Genomic DNA, 16,901 nt, shown 5'->3' with positions numbered 1-16,901 from the left:
ATTCTCTACCTCTTGTCACTAAAACTGTGTTATAATATTTCACATCAGTAGCAGGAAATAGGTTAAGAGAGTGAGACAAGCTGTCAGTGGTGGCACAGCCTCTAAAACTAGCACTAGAGAAACAGAGGCAGGCAGATCTTTCTGAGTTTGAGGCCAGCCTGGTCTATATAGTTAGTTTTAGGACAGCTAGGGCTATAGAGAGAAACCCTGTCTCAAAAAGAACTAAAGAGAGTAAGCCATCATTTTGATACATTTGGTTAGATGAACTCAGGGAATCTTGTATGTGGTGGGCAAAGAGATCTTCCCCAGAAAGTAATCTGTTTAGCTGTGTTAGGACAGAGACTGGAAACAGGGAGAATCGAGACTTCCCTCATTGCTCATAGCTTGGTCTTGAGTCTGGGGATGCTTTATTCATATCCCCAGCAACAATCAGTGTATGTGGGGTGTGGTGTCTAAGTATGTGTTGACTGAACACCCAAATGAGGCAGAGCGTGAGTTAAATATTTTCATCCCTTCCTCCTTTCAGTTTACACAACTTTACCATTCCATTGGTCATTTGATGACGCCCCTTGGGAGACACCTAAACGGGTACATTTCTCTCACACACAGTGGGATGCAAAGCTGAAAGAGTGTATGTCTCCTCCCATCCTAGCTATGTAGCCAGGCTTCCTAGGGTGTGTTATTGCCTGCCTCTAGGATAAACAGGTATCATCTCAGCAAGTTTACACAAGGCAATCACCATCAGGTCTCTGAGGCAGCTGGAGGAGCCTGACCCCTTTATATCTCTACTGCTTCTACGTGGAAAACCAGATCTGATTGAAAATGACCTAGCCATTATCTAGCAGAGGTCAGATGCAAGGTCATTTAGTCTGATTTCAAGGGAAGGAGTCAAGATGAAGTGTACTGTGGGAAACAGAGTTGAGATATGACAAAAATCCTCAATCCAGCCAGATGACCTAGCCTTGCCCATCACTGAGAGACAGCATTACAGTATAATGACAGCCCACACAATCATTGAGCCAGATAGCCAAACCATTTGCTGAAAGAAAAAACATATTGGTTATATGTTCCCTGGTTTTTGTTCACATAACCAACATGAGCGATCAATAGCCAGTGTGAGGCAGCCAGAGTAGACCCACCTTTGCTCCAAGGAAACGCGAGTGCTGACATCCCCACAGACGTTCTGATGCTGCAAATACAGCCCAAGGACCTTGGGAAAGGTCATAGAGGATTCTGCCAAGACATTCTAGCGCAAGATAGAAAAAGTGTTTAGTATATGGGATGGATCAGGAATCAAGAGGCCTACCTACAGAAGAAGCAAGCTACAGTGAATACCAGTCCATGTGGTAGCTAAGGAATGCTTTTCTGTACTCCAGAACTTCTCCCATAGACTTCCACCCCACTATTTCCATGTAAATAGATAGACCATTGGATCTCAACATACTGACACATCACAGGGGATTCCTAGGATGGAATAATTGGCCAGTAACCAAAGTGCTACAGAACATGTAGCACTTGACCTAGAGGACAGAGCATGCAGGACACCACACTAAAACATGCTATATATATACACATATCTACATATACATAAGTACATATGCTAGATCTGAAGCAGCTTCCATTGGTATAGTTTTGTGGTTACCTGGTTTCTATTAGGAGGGTTGCCATCTGAGAAATCCGGGTCTCTGTAGAAATACCCCTTTCTTGCAAGATTCTTTGACCTTGATGTTCAAAGTAGCATGAACATTTGTCATACCTGATACAACCTGGACATAGGCAAGTAGAACTTCCACACAAAGGCTTTAGATTAGCCTGGTGCTCTGCACAGATGCACATTCTGATCCTGTGAATAAGCTTTGACCTCTGAGTGAAAGCTAGACGTCCACCTGAGGATACATTCATCTTAATTTGTGAGACAGGGTCTCTCCTTGGTCTGGATTCAAAGTTTAGTGAGCTTCAGGTGTCCTTCTGCTTCCCCAGTGCTAGACTCAGAAGCACATGTCAACATGCCCTTCTTTAACATTATTGTGTGTATGATGTATATAGGGAAGGTCTACCATGGTGTGCCTCTGTAGGCTAGAGAACAACTTTGTGGAATTGGTTCTTTCCTTCCATTTGTATGTGAGTTCCAGGGATCAAACTCATGTTGCAAGGGTATGTGGCAACTGCTTAACCAGCTAAGCATTTTCCCTAGCCCCATGCTGACCTTTTTATAATCATCAGGCTAAAAAGCAAGTAGAAGTTAAGGTTTTCCCAAGACAAAACTGTTAAGACCCCTAGGATCTTGAACAAAAGATAGAACCTTTGGTTATTAAACAAAGACAGTTTGAATTAGAGAGAATAGGCAACCAGTATCTATCCAGACATACCAAGTTCCCCTATGACACAGCAAATAGAAGGGTTTACACACAGGTCACATGCTTACTGTCTGTCCCAAAGAGGTACCAATAATCTGTACACTTGCAGCAAAATGTGAACAAATATATTCAGATATATTTAAAAGAATAAAAAAATTCACAGAACATTTGTTGCCATAGGAACTGCTGTTACTAGAATCAATATTTACACATGGTTCAGAGCAGGGGTATCTGTACTAAGTTATGCAACAAGTCATGTAAACAGAGTCGGATACATTTCCCAGCAGGAGTCGCTGCCTTCTTCACACGGAAGTGGTCTGTCCCAGACATTTTTTTTTCCAGGGTACCAATTAAGAAACTGCTATTTTCAGAGCAACAAAAATAAAAGCTTTTATTTGTTCATTTGAATATAAAACAGGCGTTATCACAGATGTACAAAGCGTACTGGTGGTTGAACATACAAGAAGGTTGCTGTCCTTTGCACATAAAAATTTTGTTTGAAACTGTGATTGGTTGAGTACATGAGTTCTCTCTAACCAGTCACCACACTCTGAAATAACGCTGCTAACATTCAACTGATAAAGGGACCGTCCCCTCGGGTAAAGTGTCAAGCAGGGTTAAATATATATAATAAACAAGCACCATGAGGAATCTGCTCCTGTTTGATTAGGTCTGTGTCTCAGTGTTCATTGTGTACCCTCTTTTTGTGCAAGTTGATTACACGGTTTTGGCTGACTCCAAAAGCACATGGTCACAAGACAAACATTTTTTTTTTTTTAAAAAAAAACATTCTCATGAATGATTTATCTACAGTACAACTTCTAATACACAACGATCCTCCTTTATTGCTGAAACTGGTGGTACTTAAGCGTCTCCTTTCCCTTTTCTTGCACAATGAAGCTTCCAACCCAGTCCACCAACTCTTTCAAACCTAGTCTAACGTCACAGATGACAGGATGCAGAAGAGACCTGCTGTGAATGGCCTGTGCAACCACACTGCAGCCTTCGCCCTCCTTGGGTGTGAAGTTGATATGGTGAAAAGTGAAGAATACGTTTTGAGTGACATCTAAATTTGCTTTGCTTCCTCACATCAGCCATTTCCTGCAAACTGCAAACTGCAATGATGTTTACCTATCAGTATCCTATCTGAAATGGTAGACCCAGTTCCCTTTAAGAGAGGGAAAGAGAAAGAGACTCCCCCCTCTCTCTCTCTCTCTCTCTCTCTCTCTTTCTCTCTCTCTGTGTGTGTGTGTGTGTATGAGGGTGTGTATACATGTATCAAGAAAATGTTTTTCTGTATGTGGCAGGGATTCCCCCCTGCCCTCGGAAGCTGCAGACTGTAGGAATGTGTATTTGAAACATGTACAAACATATAGCAATGAGCAAACAATATGTGAAAAATCAAATGATTCACGGAGTTGGAAGAATGCTTTACATATGCAAATTTTTAAAAAATGTGCCACTTAAATTAAAAACAAAACAAACAGTCTTATATCTCAGAAATCAAACAAAACTCTTTTAGCAAAGGGATTATTGTTGACTGCACAGAACTGAGGCAGACAAAGACGTTGCCCATAATGCAATCAAGAACCTCACTTCTGCTCAGCAACAATTTTAGTCAGGCTTTTCTAGTCCTGGGAACCACTGCAGGAGCAGACTGTGGCAATTACAAAATAGACCCCTTGCATTGCTGATACATCCTCCTTGGTTGGGTGCAGATAGGCCAGATCAACTGAAGGATACAGTGGTCGAGTTGTAGGCACACATAACCAGGGATTGGTTTAGCAACTGTTAGTACAAGGATGTGACCAGCAGAACTCCTTGCTTCAACCAGAGCCTGACTTTGAGTTCCTGGAATAGTTGGCTACTCAGGGTCAAGCTAGGAAGCTACCAGAAGTAGAGGATCAGAGTTGGCTGGGTCTACAGTCTGAAGAAGATGCCACACATAGCTCTTCCCTCAAAGCTGTTCTGGACATTTATCTGCTCACAGTGGTCACTGGAAGGGGTAAATGAATGATATCTGGTACAAATGACCACAGGCTATCATTCTTTTCTTACCAACCCTCAAATTTTTTTCTTAAAAAGTGACACACACAAAATGCTAAGATAAAATAAAATTGACATTATGCAACGAATTCTTGCAGCTCAGAAAACAGTGCTATTTGCCAACCTGGAGCCCCTCAATGTCATTGATACATGCTGGCACAAAAGCATTCACTGTTGTCCTCACAGCAAAGGAAAAAATAGTGCATGTTAGTTAGCTTTAAATCCCTTCACCATCTCAGAGACGGTGGTGACTCCACTTGATGGTCTCTGGTCTAAGACAGGGTTACTGGCAACCTGCGATTGCTCGGAAACAGCCAAGTGTGTGTGAATACAGTGGAGGGCGCACCATGCAAGTGACAATTTCTGCATTTAAACTTTAAAATCTCCTTTGTTCATTAGTGAATTTATATTTCATATATATATATTTGTTGTGATACTATCCACGCAAGATAATACAACACTTTTTTATATTAGCAAACATTACAAGACTTTAATATTCTTGAATGTTTTTTTCTCTTTTATACTTCTAAAGAGATCAAAATAAATTAAACATTTTGTACATAATTACATATCGAGGAAGTTAACTTAATTTTTATCTTTTTAGTTTAGTACAAAGATATCTGCAAGATAGTTGCCGAAATACCTTATTTATAATCGCTTCTTGTTCTATGTTAACTTCAAAGGCCATAAACTGGCCTCTGTTTCTTCAGCGTGTCTCTGACAAAGAAAGCTGCTAAAATCTAATTAGAAGGTGCTACCTGGAAGGTTCTCGTACCTCAGTAAACTCTCCTAGAAGGGTGAGATCTATCGATGGCTTAAATTAGTAACAGATCCATGTCATTAAGATTCCATGACACATTAAAACAGAGAAAACAATTCTTTGTCACACTACATAAATTGTTTAAAAGAACCCATTTGGAGGGTAGAATATTCTTTTTAATTGCTATTTTGGCTTAACAAAATACCACATTTACGAAGAGAGCACTTCTTATTCAATAATTAAAAAAAGAAACAAAGAAAAGAAAGTTCTTAAAATGAGCTTTTCCAGCAAACTGAAGGCAGTGATCCAAAGTCCTTCTGAGCAAAATCCAGCGTAAATTCACATTTCATCTCCCTGCCAGGTGACTGCTCCTAGAAGTCCTCCCCAACCTCACCACACCAGACTCCTCCTTCAAGTGTGGCCGAGTGTCTGCATGTCTCTGTGGACACTGAGAAAAAAATGGTCACATCCGTAGAAAAGTCTGTGGAAGCCAAAGTGACGAGACTACATGTTATAGGCCACGTAGATGGGATCCAGCTGGTCTGCCAAGAACCCATCTCGCAGGTGCATCCGTTGTTTCTCTCCCCGGGAGTTGATGGGGATGACACCGATGTCCACCACGACCACCACTCCTACAATCAGGTAATGCTCTTCCAGGACCACATTGGTTACCAAGGGAACCAAGTCCAAGGCTTCCTGTTCTGACCCATCAAGTTCAACCACAACCACTAACAGGTTTGTCCAGGTAAAGACAGCACTAAAAGACAGAGAAGAAAACCACCATCATCGGGGGAGTCTTTTATGTAATGATAACTTTCTATTTCTGTTCAGATCTGCCTGAGTGATCCCACCCATCTCCTCAGACTAGCATCCCTCTGAGCTGTGTCAGCACATGGTCTTCCCACAACATACCTTTTCGAATTTTCTCCTCTCTTTCTCTCATGGTGACTCTTACGTGTTATATGGTGTTTTCTGGATTCTGCATCTATGGTACAGGGTCACGTCTGCCTCCTTAGGGGAGTCTGGATTACAGTTCTGTTGCTTTACAGCTGCTTAACATGCATTTCCCCCACTACTTTCATCAGCCTCCCAACGCAGTCTCCCACCATCTCTTTTAGGCTCCGAGCTCTACTGCTGCAGGGGTTTGCATACTAGCAGAAAGCACCCTTAGCCCAGTGCTCCCACTTTCCAGCCTTTGGGCTCAATATGAAACCTAGTCAATGTGTGTGAGCAAAGTGATACCAGCAGAGGGTTTAGAAGTGCTGGGATGTTTTTGCTTGTTCTAATGTAGCAGTGCACTTGCCAGGCTAGGGATGTGCCTGAGCTGGCCTCAGAGGATAAGACACATGTAGGGCAGAGCCACTGGGCCTATTTCCAGCAAAATAGATGCTAAGGTGACCATAGCTGGCTGGTTACCCATAGATATGCGAGCAAGATTAGTAGTTATGTCTCAGAGTACTGAGTTTGGAGATGACAGTAACACAGCAGCAACTAATTCATGCAGCAGGTACTTATTTGGTGGAAGGGCCTCCTGAGTACTTAGTCTACCTAATTACTGAAAGAATGAGCCCATTGCTTTACCATTTTAAACTCCATTACCCTTGTGACATTGGCTTTTAGGACCGGTATGCATGAGCTCTGGCACAGGTCTGCATGGCTATAGGAATGAAAATGCTGAAGGAACTATATGGATAAACCAGAAGAGTCACATAGGCTCTCCCCTGCCTAACAATCTCTATCCTAGCTTGAGATGGGATGTACCTTAGAGGCACTATTTTTCCTACAAGCACGAGATTACGTCTATTAGAAAATAGTGGAAATTTTATTCAGTATCATCAATGCACATGTATTATGCTAACAGAGAACCAAAGAAAGCATTAAGCAGGATGTTGCTTTGAGACACCTGCACCTCCCCCCCCCCCAAGAGAACAGTTTTGAAATGATTTCCAAAAAGTGCTGACATTTCATTCCCTTAATTTGAGCCCTGTGACACTGAAATATTGGTTTCCATGGCCTCCAAGATACATTGTTCTATCTATGATATCAGTGATCACATATATCTCCCAGACACTCTGAGTCAAATGGTATAATGGCATCTGAAATATATGCCATTGTCCTGAAGTACTAGGCACAGCTCAGTCACCCAGAGAAACAGCTTAGCTGTCACTCCAAGGTTTTCCAAGCAGAGTGGGATGAGGATTAAATACCTGCCAATTAGCATAGCTTTCTCAGGGGCTGTGTTAACACAGCAAGACCCCTGGTGAGAAATGGATTTGGTTGGCTTGAATTGGGAACATGGGGTTTCTCAAGTGGCAGGCAACCTAGAAGACATGATGGGGTGGTGAGTAGGAAACACACGGAGAAGACTGTAAGAAGACCAGCAGAAGCAGGGGAGGAAGTCTGTGACTAAACAGTTCCCAAAGTCCTGAGTCTATCAGAACTTAAACCCCTGACTCATCAGTTTCTTTCCTCTGGGGCTTCTACAAGAACAGGCGGATTGGAGATCCTGACTGACCAACTGAGGGTAAGATTCAGCTCAGGAGCCATTGAGTAGGTAATCACAGTAATGCTTAGGATAAGAACCCAGAGGGAGGCCCTTCAGCATACATCTTGAGGGAGATGATAAAGTCAGTTAAACTGAGGCTGCACCCGAGATGTAAAGCCACATAGGTACAAAATAAGGTCATCCGGGGCAGTGTCTTGAATATCAAGACTTTGTACTGCCTTTGCATTTCTGTCGTCTATCCACAGTTATGGAGGAAACTCTGGCAACTGAAGACCTTGTTCTTTTGTTTTGTTTTGTTTTTGTAGTTTTTGTAGTGCTGAGCATAGAATCCAGGGATTGGAAATGAGCACACTAACTCAAACCCTGGAGGCCTGTGTTGGTAAGAATCTAGGGCAATGTGACCATGGAATAATTCAAGCATATACAAACAGGATCTTAGGTTCTTTGCCAAGAGCTCCACAATTAGATTCAGAACTGTGGCAAAGCACCTGCCTAGCATGTAGGAGACACTGGTTCAAAGCCCAGTACAAAAAAAAGTAAATAAATATATCTGTGCTATTCTGATCCAATAAGTCAATAAGTGACAATTAAGTATGAGTCTGTTTTCAGAAACCTATTAGAAGAATGAACAATCTTGGAAATAGAAAATTACTCAAAGCTATTCTTGCACCTGTTTCCTTTACTGGCTGTACCCTAAGACTGAGACTGGTCACATCAGGTTCTGCCAGGAGGGGGCACAGTGCCTTAGTGAGGAACACCTGGTCTGTCATCAGTGCATGAATAAACCTACACTGCAAAGCATGGAGTTACTTTCTGTTCCTAAACACAGCATGAAAGTGCCAAGCAAATCTGTGACTGCCATTAGCAGAGACTGATGAATTTCTCTAGCCTCCTTGTTTCTTCCAACACAGGGAGCAGAAGTGAGCTTATGGGTGGAGGTTCTACTATTTGGCAATGACACTTTACAAAGTATCATTGGAAGGGCTTGGACAGTAGACAAACACATGCCTCTGGGAAGAATAAGAACTCATATCCCCCACCTCCCACCCTTGCCACCACCCTTGGGTCATTGTGTGCAGGGCTCCTTTATGCAGGACCTTGTGGCTTGGGCTTTGATTTATTTGAAGCAGTTCTTATCTGGCACACACATCTACTGAGACCAGGGCAAAACAAAGCCTTTCCTCACAGTAAGATGTACAATACATCTTACTAGCAAGTCTCAGTTGAAGGAGTGTCTTGTTTGTTTTGTTGTTGTTTTGATTTGTGAAAACATGATACAGAGGAGCAAAACAAATGTCACATCTACATAATTACAGACAATAACAACTCGGGGTCCTGGAAACACTATTCAGATTAACACTCTCTGGCTTCCAGGTACCTGGGATGTCCTAACAAAGTAGGCTCTTTCCTGTATTGTCCTTAGCCTTGAGTAAGGCTTGCCTTGAAGAGACATTCCATCCTTCCCAGTGCCTTGTTTTAAGTAAACTCTTCCATATTCTGTGACCAATAACTAGGATCCTGACTTCAGAACAGACAATGCCTTCCCATCCTCTTACCATTCTGTGACACTTTTATGGGCTCTGATGACTGAAGTCTCAATGTCTATTGGATGGTACCTCATGCCCCGCAGCTCCATGGCTTCATCTAGTGCCCCCACCACATAGAGGGCATCATGGCGCTCTGTTAAAGAAGAAACCAAGTACCAATCAAGACCTTTACTTTACTGTTCTGGGTTTTTTGTTTGTTTGTTTGCTTGTTTTGTTTTTAAGAACCTATCCTCCATAATGACACAGAAAATCAAGAAAGAGGATCCAGATTTAGGGATGGTTGCCTTCTTTCTCCTGGGAAGTGTCAGCTGCCTCAGACTAGGGCATTCTTTCTTCTTTTCCCAGAGGCTGGATGCCCGGACATCAGGTTCTCACTTTTTTTTGTTTGTTTGCTTTTTCTTCTTAGACATTTGTACATATGTATGCACAGAGAGTCCACGGGTCAGAGTTAGGTGTTTTCCTCTATTACACTCACATCATTTTATGAGATAGGAACTTCCAAGAACCTGAAGCTCAGTAATTCAGCTAGCTTGGCTTGCTGGTAAGCCCCAGGTATCCTTCTCAGCATTCCTAGTGACGTGTGAGTCTCAGGCATATACTCTGCCACTGAGCCAACCCCTAGGCATATGAGTGTGCTTTGGTATCTTGGCTTCATGGAATACCCATATGGCTCTCCTTATGGAGACATAGAAAACAAGCAACAAAGTATATCACTGCTAGACACAGGGCTATGTCCTAACAATGGGAACAGGAAGGCCCAGTTGCTAGCCATCAGGGCCTAAAGCCTCAGGACTACTCCTGTCCAAATGTCACAGGAGAGGTCCCGGTCGGGACAGCATACAGCCCTTGGAACTTAAGAGGACACTCAGCACACTTCATCATAGGGAACATTGGCTTGTGTTTAGGTTTACCTTTGTTCCGGGTTCTCAAAAAGACAAAGGAAGGGTATGCACAGCTCTGTCTACTTCAATTAAAACTTACTGCCTGTGTGTACATCTTCATGTGTATGCATTTGTATAGGTGTGTGCACACTCATATATGTGTACAAAGGTGTGGAAGATAGAAATCAGTTTCAGATATTCTCCTTGGTTGCTAATCACCTTGTTTGTTGAGACAGGGTCTCTCACTGAACTTTTGTCTAGGTTGGACTTGCTACTATGGCCCCAGAAAACTAACTTTCTAGCCCTAAGATTATAAGATGCACATTACTTGAGTTCTAGGGATTAAACTCAGGTCTTATATTTTCATGGTAAATATACTTTACCAATTGTACTATCTACCCAGCCTCTATTTATTTCTCCTTCCAGATTAGGCACTTTCAGGTCAGTAGTAGCAAGCAGAGGTCCTGTTGTGGCTCTCAAACCTCAAATCCATTTTCAGTGTTGGTCAAATTCAACTTCTGTACAATGTGTGTCATCTTCCAGCTTGAACTCACCTCCATTTGCATCTGTGAGCTCAGTTCTCCTCAGGAAGCCCAGGTAGCCTGTGCGGGCCCAGATGGTCTGGGTATCTCCAAAACTCAATCGGGAGTTGAAATGATCAGACTGGAGAGACTCATCTCCATAAATGGTAAAATAGCCACTGGCATTGTGGGCACTGTGGACCCAAATCTATGAATAGAGAGAAACACCATTGTGCATGAGCCACTCTGTGCACACACCTTCTCCAGGGAAGAAGAGCTAACTGTTTCAACAACTCAACAAGTTATTTTCAAAAATAGCCAAGGTTTCCTTGGGTTGACAGTCTGAATACAAGACAATGGTGGTTTGCTCATGTGTCTGGGGATGGGGGTAGAAGGCCAAAAGTACACCCACAAAGTTCTCTATAATAAAAGTACCATGTGAAATATGTTACAGTCAAGCAACCAACTAAGTTATTCACCTGCTGAAAATTTTCTTAAAGTAAATTACTGAAAGATTTGAAAGTGAATACAGTTGTATGAGTTTGCTTGTAGTTTTCTAAGAGCAACTGGGAAATGCTCAAAGCATTAAGAATGCTTTTTCCCTTTCATTTGGTCAGCACACCTTTTGAAGCAGATTATAATAAAATAACACAAAATACAATGGAGGGGCAAAGTCAACAGAAAGACAGATAGGTGAATGTGGGGTCTGTGGTAGCACAGTTAAGTAGAGGTTGACATAGATTCAAAGCAATGGCTGTGGATGATGTGGAACCACATGAAAGGCCCAGGAAAACAGTGTAGCCAACACAGTTCCAAAGATGTCTGTCTGTACAATGCATTCAGTGATGTTGGCATGCAGGGCTGGATCCATGAGGATGGCTTTTGGATTATACCGTTTGCAGCACAGGCATTCAGAGATCGTATATTTTGTTATTCTATTAACACTGAAATATGGTTGAGTACCCTGAGAAGAGAACCTCATCTGTACTGTTTACCATTGTATCTTAAGACCCCTGGAATAGTCTTGGATCCCAGAATAGTGTCTGTATCCTAGCAGATATTTATTAAACACTTGCTGAAATAATCAAAAGGTAATACATAGATAGAGGAACAACATAAGATGAGGTACAGGCATCTATTTACTGTGTCCAATATGAAATATTTCCTTCCTAAGACAATTGTGACAGATTATAATGGTTGTCAATGTGAGAGGATCTAGAATCACTTTGGAGACAAGGCTCTGGGCACATCTTGATTAGGTCAACTGAGGTGGGAAGAAACATCCTGAATGTGAACAGTTCTATTCATTAGGCCGTTCTAGACTACTTAAAAAGGAGAAAGTTAGCTGAACACCAACATTCATCTATGTTCCTTGACTGTAGATAAAATGTCATCACTGTCTTGAGCTCATGACATTAAGACTTCCCTGCCATGATGGACCATACCCTGGGAAAGATAAACTCTTCACTATTTTGCTTTTTTCACAGCAACAAGACAAGTAACTAATAAAGACAAAGTCATAAACTTCAGTCTTAAAAGGGGAAAATGGAAGCCTGCCATTCTAACAACAGGAGTGGGAGAAGTCAGAGTAAAACATATACCTCTGAATCTGAAAAATTGTACTCACTGAAAGCAACCAAATAGTTGTCACTGGTACCTGAGGGTGAACAGTGATGGGGAAATGTTGGCTGAAGGGTAACAGCCTTCATTAAATGATGAAGGACTTCTGGGAGCCAACATACAACACAGAGACTATGTTTTCTTCAGCTTGAAATTTGGCAACAGAACTTAAATATTCTCATCGCACATAGAAAAAGGCAATTTTCTGAGGTGATAGGTGATCCAAGTTTCTTGAATGTAAGTCATTTTCAGTGCATATAACCACTACTGCATCACAAATATTTTTGTGTACAACTTGACTTATGCACTTTATTTGCCAATTATGTTTTGATCAAAATGGAGTAAATATGAAAAAAAATTAACTTCCTACCTGGTTACCTTGGGAGGGGACAGAATACTGAGTGCAACACTTGATTAACCTAGTGCAGATCATTTTACATGATCACAAGATTCAAACTCAGGGTCACAAAGTAGCCAGATAAGAAAGGAATGTAGAGAGTAGGTAGAAATGGTCAGGACTTGATCATGAGTCATGTGTCTACCCACATGCTCTGTGGGGAAAGTGTTCCTGGGTAGGCTGATACTGTCTTAATGATGGTGACATGTATAGTAAAGGATGCACATATGATCACACAAAGACATTCTCAGGTGGGTGGCCAAGGCATAGGCAGGATAACTTGAGGAAAGATGATATGGCTCTATATAGAGTCTGAGACTTGGGCTTTGCCATTTTCTCAGGAATCCTACTTTCTCAGAGCAATCTTATTAGTGGAGAGAATAAGAGAAAGGACAAGGTGTGATACTTGACCTCAACAAATGAGTAGTCTCAAGGCCCAGCTGATGTCAGTGGAGAAAATTTAGAGGCTAGGAAGCATGATGGAGATTTCTTTCCAGTCATACCATTCCACAGCATGGTGGGGACCAAATGGCAGGAAACCACAGTGGGTGGGATTTCATCATAAGCAGTATAAAGTACCACTGTCTAAAACACATATCTAACTACTACTTTTCTATTCTGTGGACTTTTGAGTTGTGTGGACGTCATGCTAGGTGTAGATCTGTTTACTCTGAAGGTTTCAATAATTTCCTGATGAAGGAGATCTTAGAAATAGAGAAGGCTCATGAGAACATTCTCCAGAGTGAGACTGCGGAGGTCAAATTTGCTGTGCTTTTGAAATTCTCCGATGACAGTGTCTTCTATGTTTTTAGGTGAATGCCACTCTATAATACTAAGCTTGCAGGAATGACTAATGCTGTAAAGCATATTTCCAGCTCTTTTTTGGCCATCATGACTTGCCTCATGTGAGTAGCATGAGTTGTGGATGACAGTAAGTGTCAAAGCACAAACAGGCTCAGAGGTTTGATGTGGGAGGAAACATTTCCCTGTAGTCTTTCCATAACTCACCTCTCCGAGGTGTGAGTCTCCCAGTGGGCCTTTTGTTTCTGGATTGGCAATAATGATCCGGACTCCAGGAAGTATCTGAGAGAAGAGAGGAGACAATTTTTGATTGTGGCTAAAAAGGCAGGCAGGTATCATACACGTTCCCATGGCAACCTTGCCTAAATGTCAAGTGGCCATTTTCTTTCCAAAGAACATTAGAGAGCATTGCGGCATGAAGTTAAAGCATGTGCCATTATCAAAAGATGTTCTTGCTATCAATGCTCTATGACTCTACAGTCTGGGCAGAAGGACTTTAAAATATGAAACCTGATTTTCAACCATATTTCAAAGCTGATAAATGTCCAGATCTGACTATTTACAAAGGAATTATGAAACAAAATCTAGGATAAATGATGAAATATTCCACATGATCTGATGTACAAAATAGGAATTTGCACATATTGATTTAACAACCTGGCATATGGGGGTTAAGGAAGCAGGCAGACCAGAGTCAACTGGAATTCAGGGTATTGCAGAGTTCAATTTGTAGGGATGTGTGTGGACTAAAAGTAACCAATCTCCAAATGATCCTTGGTAACTGATTCAATGGAGGATGTTTTTGTAGTGGATAGAAGTAAAAGTTTGGGTGAAATCCTAGCCCCACCTGGTGAGTTCTGATGACATCTGTCCTGTTATTCACTCTTCTCTATTATATTTGCATTTTGAGCCTCCGCAAGGGACCCACTCCTATTGGCAAACAATTTTTATTATAGACAATAACACTAAGTCCTTCCTTTCAACATTCATTGAACCTTGCAACATTCTACTGTATCACATAGAAAAGGGCTCAAAGGTCTACTCTAAAATCTCAAATATGGCCTGCCTTGGTTCAGAAAATTTAACATTCTATAGAATGTTAAGTTAAAGCAAGACACTCTGTGGTAGAAACTCATGACATCTTATAGCAGTCAGGTTGCACCTGATGACCCTGGTTTCTGTACCTGACAGTCCCATAGATTGTGTTGAGATGGTAGTTACTACCTTCCTACCCTGAGCACCACTTCATGAAGGGACAGGACTTGCAGAAATGGACATACGTATTCTAAAAGTTCCACCGCAACATAAGCTCTTTTAGAAGTGTGGCACTTGCCCTGCAAGCATGAGGAAATGAGTTTAAATCTCCAACATCCACATAAAAAAAACTGTGCATGGCTGTGCATGCCTATAATGCCAGCATTGGGCATTACAGACAGGTGGATCCCAACTTTCTTTTTAATTAACCTAATCAAAAACATGATGAACTTCTACTTCAATAAAGACCCTGCCTGAAGGCAATATGGCAGAGAGTGAGTGACAGAGGAAGGCACCCAATATCATGGCCTCTGCATGTGTGTGTGAACATGGGCATGTATACTACATATACATATATAAATAAAATAAATTTAACAAAAGAACTATGTCAAATGGAGAAAGGATTGCTATTTAGGGCAAAAAAGGAAACATTCATGCAAGTTTAAACATAGTTTTAGCTCTCTGACTAACTGTGACAGAAACTAAACTAATAGGTGACCAATGGGAAGCATTATTCACATACTTTTCTTTTAGTGTGATATGCTGATTTTGGCTAGACCACTAGGATTATAAGAATCAATGGAATACTTCACAACCTTTTGTTCCATTAGGTATGAACAGGTGACTAAGTAGTAGCTAATGGTATTTAAGTATAAGACAGTGTAAGAACCTTCTTGATGTTCTGAAAGTCTTTTCTCCTCCTAAAAGCTAGGACTGGGACTGAGAACATGGGCCAGATAACTGAACTAGAAAAGTCATATTAGAACTTAGGTACCTCCTTAGGACAGAGACCATAGAGAGAGAGGTAGCACTCAGGCTTCTAGTGGCTTGAATGCAGCATAGGTTTGTTATTTAAAAAGTTACAATGTTCAGACACTGTTATGGACTTTTTGCACACATAGCCAAACCACCCTGAAACATTATCTTCAAGAAAGCTTTTTTTCCCGGGGTAATACATAGTTTCAGAGAATATATTTCTTGACACTTTAAACCCCATTCATTCTTACTCACCTTTATACTGGGATAAGATTTTAACACTTCCAATACTTACTTTTCCAGACTCCATCAGAGGTAAACTGTGAGGAGATCCCCTTTCTACCAACCGAACTCTGTAAGTGGAAATACATACAACTCAATGGGCTTTTTGGACCACACCATTATCATTGGCCACCTTTACTACATGTCTTGGGCTTGGTAGGCTATCAAGGTAAGTTAATTTTTATTATTACCCCATGACAAAGGTGGAAGTTCCAGAGAGGGCTACTGATAGGAGAATCAATAATACCCTGGTAAGGACAAATGGCATGAACACATCTGTAATGACCACAGAGAAAGGAGATGGAGTCAAATTTGCCCCACCTGAAAAAACAACTGGAAAAATGCCTCTGTATTTAAAGGGGAAGGATGAGCAGCAAATGCTGGGTGCCCAGGCCATGAATTTTAGGCCTATAGTTAGCACAGTTCTGCTTGGGTTTAGACAACATGCTGAGGAAAGCAATGCCTGTGGGCTTAGTAGCCACAGGTAGCCTGCTAAACTAAGAGTGCATAAGTGAAGAAACAGTGAAAATCCTTTCTAGAAGGGAGAAGTTTTCAGCCTAAAACATAGTTAATGGTAACTCTGGAGAACAGCTGAGAAGACCTTGGCTGACCATGACCAGAGGTGGCTCATTGTATTTCCAAGGTTCTACCTTTCAGGCTCTGGGATCTTCACCACACATTTTTCTTCCTTACCAGTTAATCAAAGACTAGATGTTGCTCACTTACCTACAAGACAATTTTATGTGTGTGTGCTTCTATATATGTATGAATGATATGTGTGTGTGCAGAGGGGGAGGAAAGGAAGTAAGAGGTCAACAACTTTTTTTTTTTCAGTCACAAAATTTCATTGACCTGGAGTTTGCTAAGTAGGATAGGCTGTCTGGCCAGAAAGAGCCAAGGATCTACTGTTTCTGCCTTCTTGGTCTCAGGACTGTTAATATAAACATGTATCACCACGCCAGACTTTTGACAATCTCTATTTACACAAAACAAAGGAAAGTGAGTGCTTGCAAATACTTGATCAGGACCATAATTTGGACCTGCACCTGGGAAAAGAAAGAACTGTGAGCTAAGTTGTGGTTAGGGCAACATCAGATCACAAGACATCTTCTCTGTGTGTGCTTTACCATCACATCCCTCCAAGATACAGTATACACAATACTTCTATTCCTA

General features: G+C 41.5%; 1 protein-coding gene across 4 annotated transcripts in view; it reads right to left on the bottom strand.

Moving 5' to 3' along the window:
- Positions 1-3,582: 3,582 nt before the first annotated feature.
- The window catches only part of Dip2c (disco interacting protein 2 homolog C), a 373,272-nt gene continuing 359,953 nt past the window's right edge, over positions 3,583-16,901 (bottom strand). For all 4 annotated transcript variants that reach the window (XM_038334504.1, XM_038334505.1, XM_038334506.1 and 1 more), the window contains 5 exons: positions 15,742-15,799; positions 13,644-13,718; positions 10,652-10,826; positions 9,226-9,349; positions 3,583-5,920 (listed from right to left, as the gene is read on the bottom strand). In XM_038334504.1, coding sequence (XP_038190432.1) covers positions 5,668-5,920; positions 9,226-9,349; positions 10,652-10,826; positions 13,644-13,718; positions 15,742-15,799 — 685 coding nt within the window. In that variant the 3' untranslated portion in view covers positions 3,583-5,667. The remainder of the gene's footprint in view (positions 5,921-9,225; positions 9,350-10,651; positions 10,827-13,643; positions 13,719-15,741; positions 15,800-16,901) is intronic.

Source organism: Arvicola amphibius, chromosome 6, assembly GCF_903992535.2.
Source record: "Arvicola amphibius chromosome 6, mArvAmp1.2, whole genome shotgun sequence".
Classification (NCBI taxonomy): Eukaryota; Metazoa; Chordata; class Mammalia; order Rodentia; family Cricetidae; genus Arvicola; species Arvicola amphibius.
The sequence above is the reverse complement of the archived record's forward strand: the minus strand, read 5'-3'. Positions and strand labels throughout refer to the sequence as shown.